The 23,001-nt window shown below is 41.2% G+C and overlaps 1 protein-coding gene across 1 annotated transcript in view; it reads left to right on the top strand.

Annotated features, from left to right (window-relative positions):
* The first annotated feature begins 7,304 nt into the window (after positions 1–7,304).
* Positions 7,305–23,001, top strand: part of DTHD1 (death domain containing 1) — a 39,914-nt gene continuing 24,217 nt past the window's right edge. Inside the window, exons 1-5 of the mRNA XM_059721286.1 lie at positions 7,305–7,689; positions 14,622–15,444; positions 16,572–16,902; positions 19,013–19,192; positions 21,006–21,250. Of these exons, the coding sequence (XP_059577269.1) occupies positions 7,410–7,689; positions 14,622–15,444; positions 16,572–16,902; positions 19,013–19,192; positions 21,006–21,250 (1,859 nt within the window). The 5' untranslated portion in view covers positions 7,305–7,409. The remainder of the gene's footprint in view (positions 7,690–14,621; positions 15,445–16,571; positions 16,903–19,012; positions 19,193–21,005; positions 21,251–23,001) is intronic.

Consider the following 23,001-nt stretch of genomic DNA (forward strand, 5'->3'; position numbering starts at 1 on the left):
CCTTGGGGGTTTTTAAGATGCAGCTTAAGAAAGCCTTGGCTGGGATAATATAGTTAGGGACTGTACTGCTTTGAGCAGGGTCATGGACTAGATAACCTCCTAAGGTCCCTTTCAACCATAATTTTCTATGATTCTAAGGAAGGAATTTCTTCCAAGTAATTATTAGGTTCTATATTAAGGTGTACCTGTGTTTTCTTTGCTATTTTACTAGGTTTATTTTTTCCAAGGTCTACAAAGATTTCAAGGTTCTAATCATTGTAGAATAAAGCTTTTTCTTCTGCTCACTGTTTTTATAAAAAAAAAATTAGGAAAGTCGATGTGAATTCCTCTACTATATCCAATTAATTTTATTACCTTACTTTTCATCCTGGCTATTAGTCTGTAGGACATTTTTAATGTAAGTTTACACTGTGTTTTCTATAAAAAAAATTACCCGACTAGTAGGTATGCATCAATAGAGATTTTGGGAGCCAATGCCAATAACCGATATTTAAGGAGGCATATCGGCGGATACCTATATGATTTCTGATACAGGTGTGTGGAGTTGGTAAGTCTGTTGTACTGGAAGGGGAGGGGGGAGAGAAGGAGTGTGAGGGAGCAGATCAAAGCCCCCGCGGTTAGGTAGGGAGTGGGGCTGGGCCTGGGGCTAGGACAGGGGCAGAGCAGGTGCAGGATAGAGCCGTGGCTCATCTGGGAGGTGCGGGCAGCTTCCTCCACTGTGTGCAACCTGGGAGGGCATGGGGGGACATGTGCTCTCCAGATCTGCACAGGGAAGGAGGGGTGCAGCTGTGGACTGGGGCCGAGGCTGCGCTGGGGGCCCACTTGAAGTGGGCAGCAGCGGCTCTAAGAAAGGGGCTGCAACCACCCCAAATTTTGTCATAGCACCCCTGTGACCCCCCCTCCCAGCGCTGCCCTTGCCTGCCCTGAGTGCAGCCCCAGCGCAACCCACACCCCCGCTCCCACATTCTGGGAAGAGCCTGGCACAGCCCCAGCTTGCAACTGCAGCCCACCCTGCCCCCCTGCCCCCCTGCACAGATCTAAGGGGCACACGCCCCCACATGCCCTCCCAGGGTGTACGCAGTGATGGGAGTCCCCCGTATGAGCCACAGCTCCGTCCCGTGCCCGCCCCACCCCAGCTGGGCAGTTCCTGCCCTAGCCCCTGCCCCACTCCCTCCTTCACCACAGGGGCCTTGGTCCGCCCCCACATACCCTTTCTCTCCTCCCTCCTCTTCCACCACAACAGACTTACCAGCTGTATGCAGCTCTCCATGCTGCCCAGCTGTGCTCCTCACTGCCTGCGTACTGCTCTGCACCTGTGCGCATGCATGGGGCATTTATCAGACAAATTATTGGCCACATCAAGCTGATTTCTGATACAATCAATTTTCTTTATATTGGTGCCAATCCAATATCAGACTGATCTATTGGTGCACCTCTACCAACTAATATTAACACTGATTTAGAGAATCAAGTAAGAAGGATGAGATTCTGCTACTACATTCAAATTAAGTCAAGCCTTGGTGCATCTATACCTCCTATTAATGTGAAGCAATAAACTTTGACACATATCATGCCAGAGTGTATTGCCCCTGGGCATCACCTTTATGTGTGTGCCTGGGACTGCAGCGCATTGAGTCAGATCAGAGCAGCCCCAGCTGGCATTGGGACTGGGAGGTCAGCTTGCTAGCCCAGGGCTATCCCAACCAGGCTCAACATGCTACAGAGGTGCTGGCTGTGGCAGAAGGGTGCTTCAGTACAAGGCTAGTCAGCAGGCAGCCCCCGCACTGGAGCACCCCCATGCCCCAGCTGGCCCTTCAGCATCTACCTGTGTGTTTCTGTGTACTAAAGAATGCTGCCACAGGACAGTAATTGTCTTTACCTATGGAGGCATTTATTAGTTTACTGCAACCTAATAGGGCCGCATGTCTGGATGTGGAGACTTTACTGTGGAGCTAATTAGGCAACTCTGCAGCAAACATCTCAGGCAGACGTGCCCTCTTATACTTCACTATCACCAGATGGTTGAGGCCACTCTTAGACTGAGGGATTTCTTAGGAGTAAGATGGCAGAATCTGGCTTCAATATAATACAGGAATCATCATCATCACCTAATCTTTATACTGTTGTAACACCTAATGTTCAAACTAGGTTGGAGCATATTATGCGTAGCTCTACATAGAATGCCAGTTCAAGCCAAAAATACTTTAAAGCTATTTAGTATAATGCCTACAAATGAAGTACACACTTACTTCACAGAACATGAATCTACTGTAAGAATAACCTGTACATATCAATTGTGTAATTATTTTCCTCTTCAGATAAAGAATTACTCTACTACTACTAAGAGATGAGAAGCATTATATGTTAAAAAAAAATCTTGCATAGTCAATTTCCTGTGCTGAAATTAATTAGCCAAAGGCCTGGTCTTCTTCTACAATAAAATAGTTTGTGCTGAACAAATAGCTGAATATATATAATTTTAATTTTGAAACAGAGCATTTTACAACACGTGTACATTAGTCTATCATAATTACTGTTGTGCAGTAAATGAGCTGTGAAAGACAACTTGAATGTGTCACTCATACATGAGATACAATTTATTAACAATAATCAAGTTTCTGTGATTCAGATACCCAATTAACATTTGTCAAAACTCCGTGCACCATAACAAACAAAAAACTGTATCAGTAAGTGTGCAAATTCCTCAACTGTTTCAGTGAGAAATCCTGTTTAGAGAACTTTCTGATTATGAACTTTTGTACTGTAAGTCAAGTCACATTTTAAAAAGACAGTTTTATGTCCACATTGTGGACCAATATTCATTTTCAGTTCTATGGCTTAATGTAATTTATTCAATTATATATTTGAAGGACAAATTGTTTCAACTTAATCTATCAAATGCATATTACATAAATGTATTTTCTAAACTAACTAATATATCCTTCCATATATGCACTGAGAATTTATACAGATAATATACTTCAATGAAGATAGGAATTAGATGTACACTTCCTTGAAGAATCAAGAAAAAGTCATACCCTAAGCATGGGGAAGAAATGTATTTGTAATATCTTCCTGTCATTTTTGTTGGAAGTGAATTTTGATAAAATATGATATACCACAGGATTCCAATAAAAATCTGCTCCATTCAAAGCAATAGCATATTATAGATTAAATGAGATTCAGGTATTAGGGTCACCGGCTGTCTTCTAGTTTCTTGAAATTTAAGTTGGCTTTTTTTTTTCATTTAATTTCTTCTTTTACACAAATTCTAAGTAGTACCTTTTTCTTTACCACTTATGTCTGAACAAATATTAATTAATCCAGAGAGAAAGAGCAAGTAGAAAACTGGTTTAGTTACCAGATCTTTAGCTGTCCATACCAGCACATTTTCTTCTAATGTGGCCCAATAATTCAGATGATGCCATACCACTGTTCTACAACAGAAATTGGTGATGTTTTCCAGAGGCAAGGCCAGGAAGACACAACTTGGGATGAAGGTAGGCTGATGTCATGACCTGGCTGGTGCTGTTCCTACCCATCGCTGTTTCTGTCTGCCACCCATCCATGGTGCAGTATGGACAAAGCACTCGTCACAGCATGACGCTGGTGAAGTGTCCCAGCTGCCTGTGGAGGGTTCGGGATTGAGAGTATGGTCAGGGGTAGAAAGATAAGAAAGGTTTATTGACTTAACAAAAACACGACTATGCATAGTAACAAGACAAACAATGACAGACAAAAGCAATTCACATGGGCAACTTATCAGCAGTCCCCTCTGGTGCCTGATACACAGCAAGTTTCTATTTCCACAAAGTTCAGCGAAGTCAGGCGTCCCCAATCAGCGCTGTCTGAGAGGTACCGGGAAGGACTCTGGAATACAGTTCTTGGGCTCCTTGAGGTCCACAGGCTCGCTCATCCAGGCAACAGCTAACTAATCCTTTTCACAGAGCTGTGTCTTCTTTCAGAATGGTTTCTAGATATTTCAGCTCATTTATAGCTTCTGAATGGTTCTGATAACGTACAACCACTCAGATTTCTTTTACTTCAAGTGTCCTTAGACTGACTAATAGCAGTACAAGCCTTGCATTCCGTTGATAAGGTAATTTTAACTACACCACAGGGCTTTACTACTTCAAGGTTTTGCTAAATTTACTAGGCCTTACTTTATACAAGGCCTCACTACATCTTAAACTTTATCACACAGACATAAATTTCAGCTGTCACAGTGAAGCCCCCAGTGCTGAATACCACTGAATGCTGCTTAAGCCCCACTCAATAAGCTGGGTACAATGGATCTCCAGGCTCAATCCATTTTGTGGACTACAGGTTGCTGACCCTTAATCTAGAATACCATTGTCATTATTTTCTGTATTATTCTCCATAACTTTCCATATATGTCCTAAAATTTTGTCTAACAGGAGATAATTGCTCACATCTAGTCTAAATAAAGGAGACTGACATATATAACATAATGTTTTTTTTTTTAAAAATCTTTGTTATTTTCTTTTTCCAAAAATATTTTAGTAGAAGAATACAGGGTTATTAAGTAAGTAGCCCTGAAAAATCAGGCATTTCTAATGAGTTAATAACATCATATATCTTTTTAATTGTTAGAAGTACATTTCAGCTTGACCAAGCGAGCTTTTATGATTTTTAGTCTTCCTTTTGAGTGTAATGGGGCTGCTCTCTTCAGCAATTCCACAGCATTCATTATACATTTTAATAACAATAACATCTATGTGGTGCTTCAAAGTACTGCCATTATAACCTAATTCATCCTGAGAAAATCCATCTGATATTTTGTTTTATTCTTAAACTTCAGTGTGATTTTTGTTGACCTGCCTCTTGAACAACAGTCTATACAAGGAAGTACTCAACAGGTAAACTGTACAGGTTGCTTGTATGCTCCACTTTTGTATGATAAAAAATATTTATGATACACATTATGTTTCAAGTACAGCTATTACATGGTCTGTTAGTGGGGCTTGAGGACTCACTAACTGCTCCCCTATAACACCAACACCAGAGACAATGGGACCTCCTGTGTTGCTGGGTTGGTGGATCTTGGATAAGAAAAAGCTGCCTGTTTTGGACTCGTGGGAGGGGGAAGCATTCATCCTTTCAAATGTTTCCAGAGGTAGCTTATATAAGAATGTATCTAATTCCTTAAAATATTGTGCTATGGGGTTCTTTGTCAGATGTTTTAAAACCCTTTGTTGGAAAGGTCTCTCTCAGATACCTGTATATATTGTTTTGTCCATGACAACAGTATAATTACCCTCATTAGCCTGTTGTATGATAATATCAGGGCTGTTTTTAGCATGGCTTTCCATTCCCCAGGACTGCCAGCTATTTGAAAGATACCACAGATTTCCTAAAGAAACTAGCTTTCATTGACAGGCAAGGTTCTTTGGGTAGATGTGATATCTTTTATTAAACCAACTGAGTAGGTGGAAAAAAGTTCTTTGCAAGCTTTCGGGCACAATCACCCTTCTTGAGGCATAGGAAGTCTTTGCTGTTCTGAGATCTCCAAGGCATGAAAGAAGCTAAAAGTGTGATAGAATGTCAGTGAGACTGTAAATAGGTAGAAATTAGGAAAACAAAAGGTCAAGCAAAGGAAAGGAAGGGGGAAAACCCCAAAGGTGAGTAAGGGATACTCTATAGTACTAGTAATTCAAGGTAGAAAAGAGGCTGATTGTGAAAAAGTAAATAACTGAAAATTAGGAAAAAGGGAGGTGAGGGGAGGAATGAGGGGGGGATGAAAAGTGTAAGAGGTCATGTCTGGCAGGTATCTGGTGAATCAGATGTCAGGTAGATTGCAATGTGTCATAAATCCAATGTCTATATTGAGTGTATGATTTTTTGTATCCACTAGATTTAGGAATTGAAGTTCATAAGATCATCTATGAAAAGTGTTTTCTAAGTTCCCTTTGAGGATTAGAACAGAGAGATCAGAGAGCCAGTGATTGTCCTGTGAGAAGCATACCCCACATGTAGTTGAGTATTCTTGTCTTTGATAGATTTTTGGTGCGTGTTCCTTCTGGTGCACAGTTGTTGTTTGGTTTCTCCTACATATTTTCCATCAGGGCATTTGCTGCACTGGATGAGATGTATAACATTTCTGCAGGTGCAGATGTAAGATCCAGGAATGGTGATAGTTCTGTTGTGGTGTGTGGTAATTGTGGGGTGGTGGTGGAGATGTGTGGGCAGCTTTTGCATTTCTTGTCCTGGTATGATCTGGATCCATTAGGTATGGTTTGTGTCATAGGGAGTTTGCTTCTGGTGATGAGGTTAGCGAGGTTTGGTGGTTGTTTAAAGACTAGGATGGGTAGTTCTGGAAAGATCTCTTTAAGAATTGGGTCTTCTAGTATGGGTTGCAATTGAGGATTTTCTGTGTAGGTTCTAGGGAAGGGTGATATGTCATAAGTAATGGGGTGTGATTTTGGGGGCTTTTCTTTTTGTTCTGCAGCAAATCTTCACATGGTATTCAGCTGGCTCTTTCAAAGGTATGATCTCTCTCTCTGGAGGAGTGTCCTTGTTGGGTAAAGGCCCTTTTGAGATTTGTGAGGTGATGATCAGGGTATTATTGGAGAGTGTGGCTGCAAATTACAGCTTTCTTGGTGTGTTTAGGGTGATTGCTGGTTCTGTGTAGATATGTATGCTGGTCTGTTAGTTTCTTATATATGGTGGTTTGAATGTTACCATTTTGGATATTGATCATATCCAACTGTCAAAACAAATGTGGCTCTTTGCAATATCCTGAGACTCATAAAACACAAATACAAAAGAAATAGATTAACCTGAAATGTACTAAATCAGCATGAGTAGGGGCTTATTTTAATAATTAATGCTAGTTTGTATCAAGGGTTTCAATTCATTCCTTGGGATATACCCCATATATATATATATATATATATATATTTGATAGTGCAAATATTTGATAGTGCAAATATAAAAATAAAAATTATGGCCCAATTTTATAAATGTAGAGAACCTACAACTTCTATTGAACTGTATAAAGGCTACAAGTGTTCAGTGACGATGAAAATAAAGTCACTGCTATATGCTTTAACACTGCTATATACACTGCTATATACTGTAACTTACCAATTTTACACTCCTAAGTCAATATGGTACACCATCTGACCTCCCTTTACAATGCAAGATTACCAGTTGCGAGAAGCCACTCCTTTTTTGTCACCTAGTAACTCTTTAATAGTCAACATCAACTCAGAGTTTCAGAGCCAAGAACTTGGTTTTTCAGTTGGATTAAGTCACAACACTTTTCTACTGACCTCCTAGAGCTCAAAAAAAAAAAAGAAAAAAAAAATAACAATTAGAACCAGGAATGCAATCTTTTGGTAGCATCCTGAATATAAGAAATTGCAGTAGTGTGTTCTAAATTTAAAATGGAAGCCTCTGAATGTAAGCTTATACCTGCTGCATACAAATCAAGCCAAGTACTTGAGGAAATTTGGCATTTAAATCTAACGCTGAAAGAGACGCTTCTAAAAAGAGACTTTCAGAAAAACGAAGATACAATGGAGTACGTGCGTAAACTATTCTCTCTCACTAAAGAACTCAGCAGATCTCTTAGCCAACAGCTGGAACATAGTACAGAGACCTTAAAAGATACTTGCCAGATATTGAATATTCTTCATGACAAACACAAACAAGTTTCAAGTCAAGGCAAGTAAATGCGAGTTTAACAGTAAAGAGAATGTATTAAGGACATAGCAAGTTAAATGTTACCCTTAGATGTTCACATGAACTCATATTTGTCTTGTATTTGAACTCAATATTTTTCCACATAATATTAGATTTGTGTTTATTATATTATTTTTGTAATATTATATTTATTGTGTTATTTATTTTAAAATATTTCTCAGTGTAATTTTCTCATTTTCTAATAAGAGATTTTTATGTAAAATTCATTGCTTGTTTAGAATCATTTCCATAAACTGATTTAAAGTTTCCCAAGCACATGCAAATTTTTTTTTTATCCTACATTTTTTTTCTTTTGTGGCTTTAAAAAGAAAATGTTGAAAGGCCAAATTCAGGGCTGGATTTCAGCTAGCCTTTCATCCCGCATAGTTGAGCCAGATCAAACTATCTGGCCCCTGTTATGTATGCAAGAGGAAGTTTTCTAGGCATCAAAGGAGATTATATAATTGTCTATGAAAATCTGGGGCCCATTTTAGTGTATTATTTTGCTATCTTATTTGACTGTGAGACTAGTCTGATAAAGGCATGTCTACATGTGAAATTAATGTGATGTAGTAAACTCTGGTGCATAGCACACATGAACATGAGCTGCCAATGCCAGTCTGCAGCCAGCAAGGCCAGCCATACCTTGTCATGCATCCAAAGGTGCATCTCAAGCCGGTCCAGAGAGGTGATACTCCCCCTCTATGCAACTTTGGTCAGGCCGCAGTTGGAGTACTGCGTCCAGTACTGGGCACCACACTTCAAAAGGGATGTGGCCAGCCTGGCAAGGGTTCAGAGGAGGGCCATCCACTTGGTGAGAGGGCAGCAGGACAGGCCCTACAAGGAGAGACTGAGGGACCTGGATCTGTTCAGCCTCAGCAAGAGGAGGCTGAGGGGGGACCTGGTGGCTGCCTACAAACTCATCAGGGGAGATCAACAGCAAATAGGCAGAGTCCTTTTCTCCCCAGCACCACCTGGGGTGACGAGGAACAATGGTCATAAGCTGATGGAGAATAGGTTTAGGTTAGTGATCAGAAGGCAATATTTTACAGTTAGGGTGGCCAAAATCTGGAACCAACTTCTCAGGGAGGTGGTCCTCGCCCCTACCTTGGGCATATTCAAGAGGAGGTTGGACAATCACCTGTCTGAGGTCTTGTGAACCCAGCATTCATTCCTGCCTGTGGCAGGGGGTCAGGCTAGATGATCTGTTCAGGTCAGTCCTGACCCTAGCTACTATGAAACTTTCAAACACACCAGAGTTTATTGCTCCTGTGTGCCATGTTTACATGTACACCCAGGATCAGAGCACTCTGAGCTGAATTGGAGCAGCCCTGGCTGGCAGCCTGCCAGCCCGGGGCTGCTCTGATCCAGCTCAACGTGCTGTGGAGAGGCTGGCTGTGTCATGAGGGTGCTCCAGTGTGAGGCTAGACAGCAGGTAGCCCGTGCACTGAAGCACCCTTGTGCCCCAGCCAGCCCTGTCAGTACCTACATGTGTGTTGTTGCATACTAAGGAATGTTGCCATAGGATAGTACTTATGTCTACAAGTACTAACCTATGGTGGAGCTAATTGGTTTGCTATGGCCTAATAGGGCCACACATGTAGACACTGAGACTTCTGCCATCAGCTTCAACTCTTCCCCAGTGATAGCATAGGTGTGCAGGGTGAAAACATATTTATCTTGAGAGGATGCGGAACAGCTCCTCATAGAAGACCATGGTGTACATTATCTTTCCGAAGGTCTGGTTGGTGTTACAAGCACAACTGAATTGGGTCTTCATCCATTTGGTTTTGGCCTTGCACTGAGTTCATTTGCAGTTGTGGTCACACTCATTTCTTAAGCAAGCCACCAGAACACCTCTTTATTGTGGTGCCTCCTGCAGAGCTGCTTCTGTGTCCCCTCCTCACCTCAAATGATAAGAAGATCCCTCATCTCCTCCATGACCCAGTTCTGTGCCTTGCTGTAGATAGCAAAGGAAGAGAAGCTGGGTTCTGCCATGGTGCTTGTTGGTGCCCTTGGAATCTGGGCATCCGTGGTGGGTCCAGATGTCACTGGGTAGGTGAGGACAACAATCATACCGATAACACCCACCCTTGCCCTCAACTTACATGGCTCAAATGTCTTCTGACAGTGGGCCACACACCCACAAGCCCCAAATTCAGTGGGATCATCTCCCTACCAACCCATTTCAATCTTTCCATTCTCCCCCCACACTAAAACACATAGTAGATCCTGCACATTCAGAGTGGGTTTGTGACATGGTCTGGCCTGTGTGGCGCTGTATCTGGATCTTCAGTTGTGGGGTTTGAAGTCTTTGTCCAAGTGCTAGAGTTCTGGGTCTTTGGGTCTGTGCCTGAGTCTTGGTGGTCTTCATGTCTGTGTGCTTGGGTCTGCATGTGGTTCTCTGTGTACTTTGGGATGGGGTCTTGGAGGTGTGAGGATCTGGCCCAGGGTCTTGGGTGTTAAGGGGTCTGGGTCATGTGCAGGGAATACATCTTCCTAAGCTTCTCCATGTTTCCCTGTAGCCCAGAGTGCAAAGCAAGGCTGTGGGGAAGGATTGGGTTTTCTTTGCTGAGACAGCCAGGAGGCAGGGTTTGCTCAAGCCTCAGCTAGAGCAGTGGAGCATGGCCCAAGTGCCAAATCATCTCCCTGCATGTGGTTGGCAGGGTAGGAGCAATGCATGCTGGGATGCTGGAGAATAGCGAGGGAACTCCTATTGATAGGAAAACTGTATGAGTGTTCATTAAACTGGCCTATCAGTTATCTATTTTTAGACCTGACTAAGCATTGTGAACACTTGCATACATAGCATTTCTACCAGACTAAACTTAACTCTATCAATCTAAATATAATACTTGTACACACCCTGTGATGCCTTCAGACAGTTCCTAATATAATGAGAAACCAAAGCAGTGTCTTTTGTAATAACCTCTCACTAGATCCTAATAATAGTCTTTGGTAACCGGGTTATTTAAAAGGTCACAAGGTTACTTCATAAACTTTGTCAGCTTGTCTCTTGATTGTTAGCATTGTTAGCCAGTTGATGGAACCCTATGAAGCAAGTTTGTGTCCAGCTCTGTCCCCTTCCTTGTGATGTCAAGTATATCATAGTATAGTTGATTATCTGTTTGCTTTTTTTTTTTATTTGTCCATTGACCCAATCTAGAGTCTACATTATGGATTCCACATGCAAATGCATCAGTTTAGGCCCCGAGATACGTCCAAATGTGTGTATCAGGTGGACTGTGCCACGCAGAATACCAACAGATGTTTAAAATTAATTTAATTTTAGAAAATCCCAAATATCCAGGTGAAGGATCAATTCCTCATCCAAATCTTAGTTACACAGATGCCTTAGAGTCTGCCCTCTATGAAAAATAACAGGGGACATAAGTAGCAGAGATGGGCTATATCTCTTGCTGTCAATGCCACAGATTATTGATATATATTAAATTTAAATGATCCTGAGCCATGATCTGAATTAAGTGCAGTTTTATTAAGTGTGCTTACCCAGAATTCTAAGGATGGATGTTAATGTTACTAATCAAGATAAATATACTTAAAAATACCTAATCTGTTAACAATAGTAAACTCCACGACTTTATTCACCTACTGCTCAGGTAGCAAATATGGCAACTATTTAAAGAGTATTGAGTCAGGAATCAATAGTGTTTTATGGTCCCTAGAAATTGATGGGACAAAAGGCCAAATCTCTGAATCTGAATTGAATCAGAGGACCTTTTAATCTCTCCGAATTGAATTGGAACCCACTGAATCGATTTGGAGAGATTTGGAAAGATTCAGAGATTTGGACATAGACACAACTTTAAATGTTTTTCTACATACCTCTAGGTAGCAGGGGTTCATGAGTGCTGTGATTTTTGGGTGCATGGAGTGTCCCACAGAAGTGTGGGGACCTCCCCAGCGTGCTCAGCAGTAGACCAGGAAGGGCACCAGAAGCACTTCCAGTCCACTTCTGGGTCTGCCAGGGAGTGCCCTGGGGGGCCCTCCCATGCAGTTCAACAACTGGTGCCTCCTGGGTCAGGGGGGGTGGGGGGCACCTGGGGCCAATTGCTGATCTGGGGAGGCACAGGGCAGGGGCCAGCACACTCCCTGACAGACCAGGAAGTACTTCCGGTCTATTTCCAGGTTTGCCGCCAAGCATGTAGAGAGCTCCATAACACACTCCTCTGGGACACTCCAGCATTGCAGTGATCACAAGCTGCACCTGCTACCTCAAGGTATGTAGAAAAAACTTTTAAAGTTGTGTCAATGTCCAAATCAGTATCAAATCTTCAGATTCAGATTCAGCTGAATTGAACGGGGACAATAATCCAAATCAATGAATCAAATCACTGTCCCTGATTCAGGCCAAATCTGAATTGAATAGGGCTGACTTTGCACACCACTACTGGTATAGATAATGAAGTAAGGGCAGGTAAAATACCACTTACAACTCTATCTAAAAGGGACCTTCTATGAAGAACCCAAAGCACGCTGGCTTAATCACAAGCTCTTTGGAATTGCCCTTGTCACTTCATTAAATGCAATGTAGCTTGCCCAGGTCAAACATAGCTAAAAGGGATTATATTAGTTGTAAAGGATATCAACCAAATTTGTCTCTCACTTGCACTGTTTTAAATCCAGAATAACTAATTAAGTCAGATATTTTCTCAGATTTCCATTACTGAACAACGTGCAAAATTTGGTCCTATAATAACATACCTTTCAACCAATATGGGTTTGTATAGCACATTATTTCCATTTACTTAGTCTCTCTCTCAGACATTTGTACACCCTCTGAAATACTTATTCTTTACTAAAAACAACTTCCTAATAGCAATGATATAGTTGTCAAATATGGAAAATGTGAACAGCATGTGTTTTCAAATTCAGAAATTAATAAATCCACTTAAATGCTATGGTAACTGCAAAAATTACATTCTTTCCAAATTTTGCAAACATTTAAGCTCCAGATTCAGAATAGATATAGCAAATTCTATTCTAAAGTGTATTTTTTTTGTATTGAAAATAAAACACTGATAAGGATTTAAATGAAAGGCCTATATAAACTACAGCTACCCCATGACATCATATATAATGTAATTATTTTCTAAGTAGAAAACAATGAGGTATTGATTTTCCTAGCCAGTTTATTCAATAGGTGTGAAAGAAGGTGGAGTGGATATGAGTCATGGTTTCTTTTGAGAAATATTGTCCTATCCTTCTTTCTCATTCTCCTTTGCAAGTACTAAGTGCTACATATTGCATTTCTTTTCTATGACTCTTCTATTTACACTGACTCGCATTGGATTTAATCTTCAAATCAAGCCTGTCAGTATTACATTGTAGTAAACAGAAACAAGATGAGAAATCCACCTAGAGGGCTGTAATGACTGTAATAAATGAAGAGAGACAGTTCTAACAACTTAAGAGTTGCTAATGTAAGGCTTGGGGTATATGTGAAATCCTTGAACAGTGTTTTCCTCTCAAGAATTTCCAGGAAAAGGTATAAGACAAGACAAATCAGGAATGATCAAATGGATTTTTTTTTTTCTATTTAGGGTAAAACATTAGAGATAATAGCCAATCCATGTTTCTATACACACAACTTTAACAATAATTTCAGATCTAAGAAAGAGGCAATCCCTAGGGCTTGATCCTGTTGATGCTTATCTTTAATCAAATATGCAGTCCCATTCATTTAGGTGAGACTATTCATGTGCTAAATAGCTTTGCTGAATGAAAGGCAGAGTACTCAGAGTTTTGCAAGGTTAAATTTTAAAAGAGAAAGTAATTAAAATTTGGTCTTAGCCTGCTCCTGATATGATAAGACTTAGGATGCCAAACATTTTCTGTTTTACATTGCACTGATTATCATTAGGAATTTTGATACTACCTGGGCATGTCTGCATATGCAATTTATATACCTGAATTTACTACGTAGTAAATTCAAGTGCATTAAACTGCTCCCAGGTGCACAGCTACATGTGCGACCAGGTTGGGAGCAAAGTGAGCCTGACAGAAACAGCCTAGTCCAGGGCTGCTCCTCCCCTGTTCTACCCACCTGCACTAGCCAGGGGGAGCTCCAGGTTCCCTGAACTGTCAGCCCTGAATAGCAAGGAGTATAGGTGGGAGAGGGGGTCAGTCCCAACTTTGGGGGAATGTAGGGAAGAGCTGTCCCAGCTTGGCTGGGAGCTGCCCCTGGAGCAGGGACAGCTCTCCCTACTGCTTCTTAGAGCTTGGGGCCTAGACAGGCAACAGTTAGGGCCCCTTGCTGCCTGGGCTGACTGGGAACAATTTGCCCCTGGTTCGGGTCTACATATGTGCTTTGGTGCATTAGTTTAAAGCACTGTTTTCTACTACCTATGTCTGTTGGTACTAACAAACAGTACTTTAAATTAATCCACTATGCAGTAATTGCTGTGCACATGTAGATGACTCTTTCATGCACATTAGATTAGTCTAATTCGCAGTAAAGTGCACATGTAGACACACCCCCTGATCATTAGGATAGTAAAAGGCAGGGCAGGATGACACTTTAGATACTAACTCATGAGCTAGTCTCTAATAAGTTATCCTACCCTGCCTTCTGCCTGGCGTCAGATTAACTACTGCTCTCTTCTCATTAGAATAGTATTAATTATGACTACAAAGAGGCATGGCATCATAGCTGTACAATCAAATTACTTTTGCTAAATGAAATATATGCCTTTCTACATATTAAACAATAAATCAAAGCAAAGAAACAATATTATCCAAATATTATACTCCCTATGCACACATTACTTTCAGATCACTATAGAACTGTGTGGGCTGCTTTGTGTATGTGTTGAGATTTGTTTTTCAAATTTTTATTTACATTTCCAGCAACATTAAATTTGTTCATATAGTTCTTTGGGTTTTTTTTCTAGAGAGAATCACTCTTGTGGATTATCTTTTGAAAATAAGGGATCTTTTTCTGGATACTTTCACATACTTTCACGAAATGGAAAAGAAACTGTATGACATTAGTTGCAGAGATAATGATAAATCTCAGGCTCAAACTGTTCAAAATATTTCCAAGGAAATAGATGGATGTAATTTTGAAAGAGAAAAAACACAGTATGAGAAAAGATCTAGTGTCTGTCAGTCAGACCAGATAACTTCAGATAAGGAAAGGAAACATCAGAACAATCACCAAATCCAGTTAAATGAAAATAAAGCAGTGAAAATAGAAACTGTTTTATCAAGTGAAAAAATATCTGCTCAAGAAGAAACAGTAAACATAAACCCCACAAAGCTCAATGAAAATGCAGAACATGAGGTAATAAAGAATTCGCTTACAGAGCAAGAGTACAATGGAAAAGAGAAAGCTAATGGAGTGAGATCTTTTAGTAAGAGATGTCCTGATGAAGGTTTTCAAGAAGTTCCTGGGAACAATGGAGAAGACAACACAATACCTCAAAAATTCGAAGGTATTTTTCATGGACATTCAATGATTTATCCTAAACAAGAACAAGTAGTTAGCAAAGAATCCTCAAAGCAGATGGAAAGTGAAGATCAGAACCCAACAGAGAATTCATCTGAAAATCAAAAATATAGCAAAAAGGAGAAAATTCATGATATTTTTGGAAGTTACCAAGTTCATACAAATGTGTGTGCAAGGTCAGAAAGTACATGTGATACCCCTTCTGTGATTCCCTCTACAGGTGATTCAGCAGAAGAGCAACAATTGAGGCAACCAATAACCAAACAGTAAGTACAGTCTACTTCAATGGAAGAAAAATATGTACACATAAGTTGCCTATTGGCAAGCACACATTTATATGTACACATGTGAATGCCTCATGCCCCTGGAGGCTGGGGGTGGGGGGGGGGGAGGTACAGCGAGCTCCCACAGCCGGTAGTGGTGCTGTTGGCGGCAGGAGCATGGTGGCAGTAGGCAGTGGACGGTGAGCTTCCGCAGGCAGCAGCAGAGCTGCTGGCAGGGGGGGAGGGGGAGTGGCGAGTGCCAACTGGTGGTCAGTGACCACCCACAGACACCACGGACAGCAGCCGCAGAGTCCAACGGCAATCAAGGATCATCCACAGGCACTGCTGGCAGTGTTGGTGGTGCTTTTTGCAGGAGGTGCACTGCTAATCTCAGCGGGTGTACATGTACCTGCATGCACCCCCTATGCATCACCAATGTGTGCACAGAAAATCATCTTGCATGTGCAGAACAAGTTTCAGTCTACATAAAGGCCAGTATGTATTTAACAGGTCTTTGGCATTCTGTGAAGACCTTAATGTATCTTCCTGATTTTACAAAATCTCTAAATCATAGGGAGTCATAGTCCAGCCTAGTCAATGAAAAGACTCTCATTGGAGTTCAGTGAGTCATAAATCAGGCCCCCAAATTAGGTAGCTTTCTAATAATTTTTTAATTATGTTTCAGCAAAAGACATACAATTTTGCTAGTAAATACAAGCTTTTTTTAATGAATTTCCCCTCTCATGTAGAAACCCAAGAAGATATGGCTGGTTTGATTTTAAATGTTTTCTATGTCAATATATTAAACCTGTCTATTAATTTCCATAATTTCATAGTTGGTAGGGTTGGAAGGGACCTAATCAGATCATCAAGTATGACACCCTGCCATGGGCAGGAAAGAATGCTGGGGTCAAACAACCCCAGCTAGGTGATTATCTAGCCTCCTCTTGAAGTCCCCCAGGGTAGGAGCATGCACCACTTCCCCTGGAAGTTGGTTCCAGGTCCTAGACGCCCTGACTGTGAAGTAGTGCCTCCTGATGTCTATCCTGATTTCTTGTATTTCATATGAAATAAGACAACAAAAACAAAACAAAATAGTCCAAAGGAGAATACTATATATTTTTCTGCAGATTTCTAGTGGAAGCGAGTGGTAACAATGAACAACAAGTAGCCTGTTATATTACAGCACCTTCCATCATTTTAGAAAATCTAGTATGCAGGATCATCAATGACATGAGTTCCCTTGTGGTGGATGATTCTGAAGAGCTGGTCAGCAATGTCATCGGTGTTGAGTGCTTAGATTATGAGAAAAGAATCCCTTTTCCTATCATCATTGCAATCCCATTCACTGCACGGCTCAGAAGCAATTATCGAGAAATTTTGGTGAAAGTGACTGATAAGACCTTTCAATCAAGTTACTTACCTCCCATTTCCTTGGAAGGATACCAAGGAAACCATAAGGTTGGTAAACTCTTATCAGAGTCTCATAGAAGTACTAGTTGTGACTCTGCAGATAAGGTTGGTGAATTCTCCAATTAAAACAGTGATTAGTTAGTAATATTTTCCCTTACATGAATTATATTTTGGTAGGGTAGCCAATGCTATATGAATTTTCTAAGGTGATCATGAATTTTAGGTATGTCCCCTCCCATAATAATTCCAAAGCTAGGAAGGCATAAAGTCACCTGTGCTTTTCAATACCTATCAGGTATTTTAGAGCATAATTTATTTAATTGGAGGATCTATCTCATTTTTTTTCTAGATGAAATTGAAAGTCTGTTCTCACAGGTTCCCCAAACTGGCTAAATTAAACAATATCTGTTTTTGTAAATATTAAATAGAGAAATACTTTACCCCAGAACACTGATGACAGGAAAGATTTTTTTTTAAATGCAAGCACTGGATGACAATTCTTTTGTAAATGAAAAAGTGGGGAAAAGGACGCTGTTTTTATTTATCCCAAAGAGGAGTAGCATAATTATATCAGCATTCATGTTGACTGCATTCACCACATCTACAAAAGTCACTGTGCTACAATTTGCATAGTGTGAAATTAATCACACTGGGTCTGATTCAACAGTATGCTAAATCCAATTTTATACTGCAACTCCATTGGGTTCAATGAATTTACATGACAACTGTAGTAATGCAGGGTGCATCTACATGTGCACTTTACCGTGGAGTTGATTGATTAGCTCTGCAGTAAAGCGTCACAGTCTACACATGCACAGTATTATGGCACAGTAAATGAATTAATTCTGCCACAAGATACTGTCAGGGAGAGTACTGTCCTATGGTGGAGTAATTACATGCGCTCAAATGTACGGGTAGATCATGACGGGGTGATTGTCTCCACATGAGGACCACAAAGTCAGCAACAGGTAGAATAGTCAATATCAATATGACCTTGGGCACCCGAAGGAGAGCCTTAAGGGCATTTTTAAATGATGTGGTCAGCCATCTGAGCTTGAGCACCACAGCTGCAGCCAGAATTGTTGGGGAGGTCCCAAGAATGCATGCTCACCTTACACTTTCCAAGGCTGGTATTGAGACAGTTAAGATGGTGGAAGATGGTGTTGGGGATGAAGTTCTTTAGCTGCAGTTCTTGTGCAGCATATTTCCTGATCCACTGATGGGAGGTTCACACTGTAGGTGACATGCTGTTTGCATATTCAATGAGCTTATTGGCCTGAGTAGAGAATGTGTTCCAAGACCTCAGGAAGTAGCTGGTTTTCTGGCTTGTAGCTACTAGTCTGGAGTGCAAAGAATGGTCTGGATCTTGGGATTTGAGGCCTAGGGCTGGGGTAGCAGCTTGTCTCTGGATGTGTGTGGGAGGGTGGGGCAGAGGGAGTGGGAGAGGGAAGGAATGCCTGAGAGGACTGGTAGGCAGTCAAATGGGGTTGGCATAAGGCATCCAGTAATGGTCTTCATTATGCTGCTAAGGTTGGAATCCACTAATTTAGTGCGCATACTCCAGCCCCATACTGATCACAGTTCATAGCAGGAGCATAAACAAGTGCCAAAGTGGAGTTGAAAAAGTGTTTGGAAACTTGCATCCCAGGTGGCATCAGCAAGGTAACGGATAACGGCTCCACTGCTGTTAATCTTATCCTGCTGCTCCTTTGCCTGTTGCCTAGCCCTGTATGGCAGCACTCTTGTGCCCCAGCCAGCCCTGACACTGCCTACCACCACCACTCGGAGTCTGGGAATGACCCACCAGGCTCTCTGCCAATCTGGGGCTGCTCCATCTTGGTTCAGACTTTTGAGGTCCCAGGCACATGTGCAGATGCTGAACCCAGGAGCAGCTGTCTCCAGCACAACCTGCACCAGAGATTATCAGGGTGCATTAATTGCTCATGCAGATGCACCCACAGTAAGGAAACAGACCCTCAGAATGGTGACAGTATTATTTTCTTCTTCTTTCTTCTTCTTCCTTCTCCTCCTCCTCCTGTTCCTCTTTGTTGTTCTTGTTGATATTTTCATCACAGATCTCAGAATTTAGTTAATGCATACCATAAGGAAAAGATACTACATTAATAACAGATACATATTTTTTTTTCTTTCTATAAAGGGAAATTTTGCAGAGGTGAACATTTACCAGCTGGGTATTTTTTCTGTGTTATCATGCTTGAAGACAGAAATTTTCACTGTGCCAAAGGAAGGAGTTTCACAAAAGTTAAGCATGGATTCCAGGGTATCTTTATACTACCCTCCTGAAACGTTCAGTTCTCCAGCTTCCATGCAGTTAAAGGTAAACTTGTAATATACAGATTTTCCTCCAGATATCTGCATAATAGTTCCAAAAATAAATATGAACTATAGCTATTATTTTGTTGAAGACCTCTAGCAAGCATTATTATTTTTGTTCCACTACATAGGAAAGTGCATGTGTATAGAGTAGACTTGCAAAGCAACTCATCATACTCTGTCCCTAACAGAGTTAATTTTACATGACCCCATACAAGCCAACAGGGAAGAGCAGAGATATGGACAGGAGGTCCGTGATTTTATGGACCCAGGAGCCACAAATTCCTGCATGGGGGACATGTGTGAGTTACAGCCTGTAGTGCAGTTCAGTGACAGATATAATGTCCATAGATATCTGTGACAGATATAATGTCCATAGATATCTGAAAGCTTTCTCTGCTGTATACTGTAATGGGCTCCTCCACCAAAGACAGTGATGGTGCTCTCTGGCAACAATCCCCACTATTTTGCCCTCTGGCTCACCAGAATATCATATGGTCTTCTCCTGCCACAGCTTGATGATAATTAATATACATTTGCGGCAGCCCTCATATTACTGGAGTGGTACCTTAGATGCCTCACTGTGCTCTGCTTATCATTGGGCCACCCTGGTCTGATCCAAATTTTGTCACTTTGAACTCAAGTTAGGTTCTATGCCCTCACACTCAGCTCTCTGTCTATCTGACCTGCAGTCTCTGCCCATGCACAGTTTTGTTGGGCCTGAAGTTTCTCCTCAGGGAGGTCCTCTTCTTACTATGATTTGCGCAGATTGATTTCTCAGCCCAGAAGACAAACTAACATAACACCTAGGCTCTGCTTCTTCTGGTTACCTGTTCTCCCCTTTCCTAACAGGGCACAGGAGCTCCTTATCGCCAATTAGCAAACTTACAGGTCTGCAACCTGCCTCCTTGCCTGCAGCTTTTCTTTGTATCCTGCACCCTCTGCAGCAACAGGGGATAGGGGGCCCATTACACTATTTAAGAGACATTTACGAAGTCCCCCCTTAGAAATTCTGCCTCCTCAAATGTTGCATGTGTATTTGTTTCACATATAAGAACAAGGAAGTTTAAGGAAATATTAGCTACTGTTATGGTTGCTATACTCTAGGACACAAGGATGTTTCTAACAAAAACAAAACATCTACTTAGATTACCATTTTTGGGGGGCCAGTGATTTATTCTGTTTTACTTGGTTTGTGCCAATCAGGCAATACAAAGGAGGATTTGGCTTCCTGTATGTCCTGGACTGGGGATACCTCAAGATTTGGTCCAACTAGAACATGTATATATATAAAAATGTATATAAGTTACATCATGCATTGTATATAAGTTACATCATGCATTGTAAATGTATATAAGTTACATCATGCATTGTAAATACCTTGTATTTAATAAAAGGTAAAATTTATGGCAAATAAAAGATAGACAAGAAAAAGGAATCTTATGAACAACTAAACAAGATTGAATAGGAAATCTTTTTAAAATACGAGCTCTATAGTTTAAAACAGGAAGCAAACTCGTGTTTCATTAAAATACCTTCTTTGTTTTGTTTTCTTTTCTTGTGAACTGTTTTCTTGTGAACCAGTTTAAAGATGCTGGTTGTGCACAAACTAAGAAAGGAATAATCTTAGGGCTCTCCACAAGGGAGTTAACAACAAAGAAATATATATAAGTGCTGAATTAATAATAAGAGATTTTGTGAAAGGCATATTTTTTCCAGTTCTAAATATTACATTAAATTTAAAAAAAAATTAAGAATGTTTTAAATCTCATTTTATTTATTTGTAAAGTAACTGTACTCTTACTTATTAACCTTAGGTCCAACCAGTTGAGCCATCACTGGTTTCCATATTAAAAACAAAATATGACATGTATCATTCAGTAGTGTCTACTAGCCCTTTGGTTCATGTCCAGCATCCTTCATTCCAGCCATTTAATAAATCAGTCACTATTATTCTACCGTGTCCTCCAAATCCAGAGAAAAAGAGGCAGGGTGATGAGATAGATCATGGAAGGGCCACTAGTTCTACAGTAACCAGGACTGCAACTGCCTATCATCTTCGGTGAGTAAGATGTTTTTATATCTATGAATCCAGAAAGAGGAAGGAAGAAAATTAACTGCACAAGGTTCTGACACATACAAGGTTCTGACATTTTGTATTCAAATACATTCTTCACTTAAATATGGCATAAAGAGGTCATGTTCAGAAATATAATGGGCCATATTTTCATGAGATGGAAATCAACATAGCACCACTGACTTCCATGAACCTACCGATTTACACCAGCTAGACACCAATGTCTTTAACTAAATACAGAAATAAAAATAAGACATTATTGAAAACAAAGTACCCAGCTATTTAATTTCTCCTTAAAACCAGATTTTTCCAACTTTATTCACCTACCACATAAACAGAATATAAATTACTCAGTGTGAATACAGTTAAACAAAGCTGCTTCTTAGTGTTTAGTTGCAGTCATCTTTATATATCATTCTCACTGCTATGGGGAAAATTCTTAACAGACCAAACCAAACATAATTATTCACCTTGGATCTGGATCTTACTGTTTCCAACTCAATGCTCCATGGTTTTAAAATAGCAGCAATTATAAAAAGAAACACAACTTATCTAAAGCTCAGGAAGATGATTATTTTTAGAGACCTCGACCAGAATGCCTATGAATGTACAGGTAGCCAGCTTGGTCTCTGAACTCCTAGGACTGTACTCTAAGACAGAACACTACATGGGTGAAGACTTCCAAAACACGAGTGCCTATAGACATGCAAAGACACTGCTCCCATGTGCTGTAATTACAGTGGATTGAAGCAGACTCAATTAATTAATTAAGTAGTTGAGTCCGCTGGAGCATGCTAATTAGTGTGCTCCAGCAGCCTCCACATCTCATGTATTCAGTGCCCCACACATCAAAATGGTGGTGAGGGCATGTTAACTTAAGCACCCTGCCACTATTTTGAAATGTGGGGCACTGAATACATGAGATGCTGTGGGCACTTTAATTAGAGTGGCTTTTAAAGCCACTCTAATTAAATCACACCCCGTCCCTGCCCCCAGAGCATGAGTATACATGCCCAATAGTTCTGGATGCTTTAACTGTATGGTCCCCAACTTGAGATACCTTAAGAGGGGAATATTTTCAGTGGGTGGGTAAATAGTAGGGCTGTGTGAAGCTTCAGTCCCCGATTTGATTTGGGGGAGATTCAGCCTGACTCAGTGGCTGAATCTCCAAATCCAAATCGAATCAGAGAACCCTTTAATCTCTCTTAATTGAATCAGAACCTCTGAATCGATTTGGAGAGATTCAGCAAGATTCAAGATTTGGACATAGACGCAGCTTTAAATCTTTTTTCTACTTACCTCTAGGGAGCAGGGGTTTGTGAGTGCTGTGATGCTGGGGCACATGGAGCATCCCACAGAAGCATGGGGGACTCCCCAGTGTGCTCAGCAGCAGACCCGGAAGAAGACCAGAAGCACTTCCAGTCCACTTCTGGGTCTGCCAGGAAGCACACTTCCCCCCCCCTCCACTCCCCGCAGCTCAGCAACTGGTGCCTCCTGGGTCTGGGAGGGGCACCCGAGGTCCCCCTGTGGCCAATTGCTGAGCAGGGGGGTCGTGTGGGAGGGGGGGGGCAGTGTGCTCCCCGGCAGACCTGGAAGTGGACTGGAAGTATTTCTGGTCCACTTCTGGGTTCACCGCCGAGCATGTGGAGGGTCCCCCTGCTCTCCTGTGGGACACTCCATTCACCCCAGCATTGCAGCAGTTATGAGCTGCACCTGCTACCTCAAGGTATGTAGAA

The sequence above is a fragment of the Alligator mississippiensis genome, chromosome 2 (assembly GCF_030867095.1).
Source record: "Alligator mississippiensis isolate rAllMis1 chromosome 2, rAllMis1, whole genome shotgun sequence".
NCBI classification, from domain to species: Eukaryota; Metazoa; Chordata; order Crocodylia; family Alligatoridae; genus Alligator; species Alligator mississippiensis.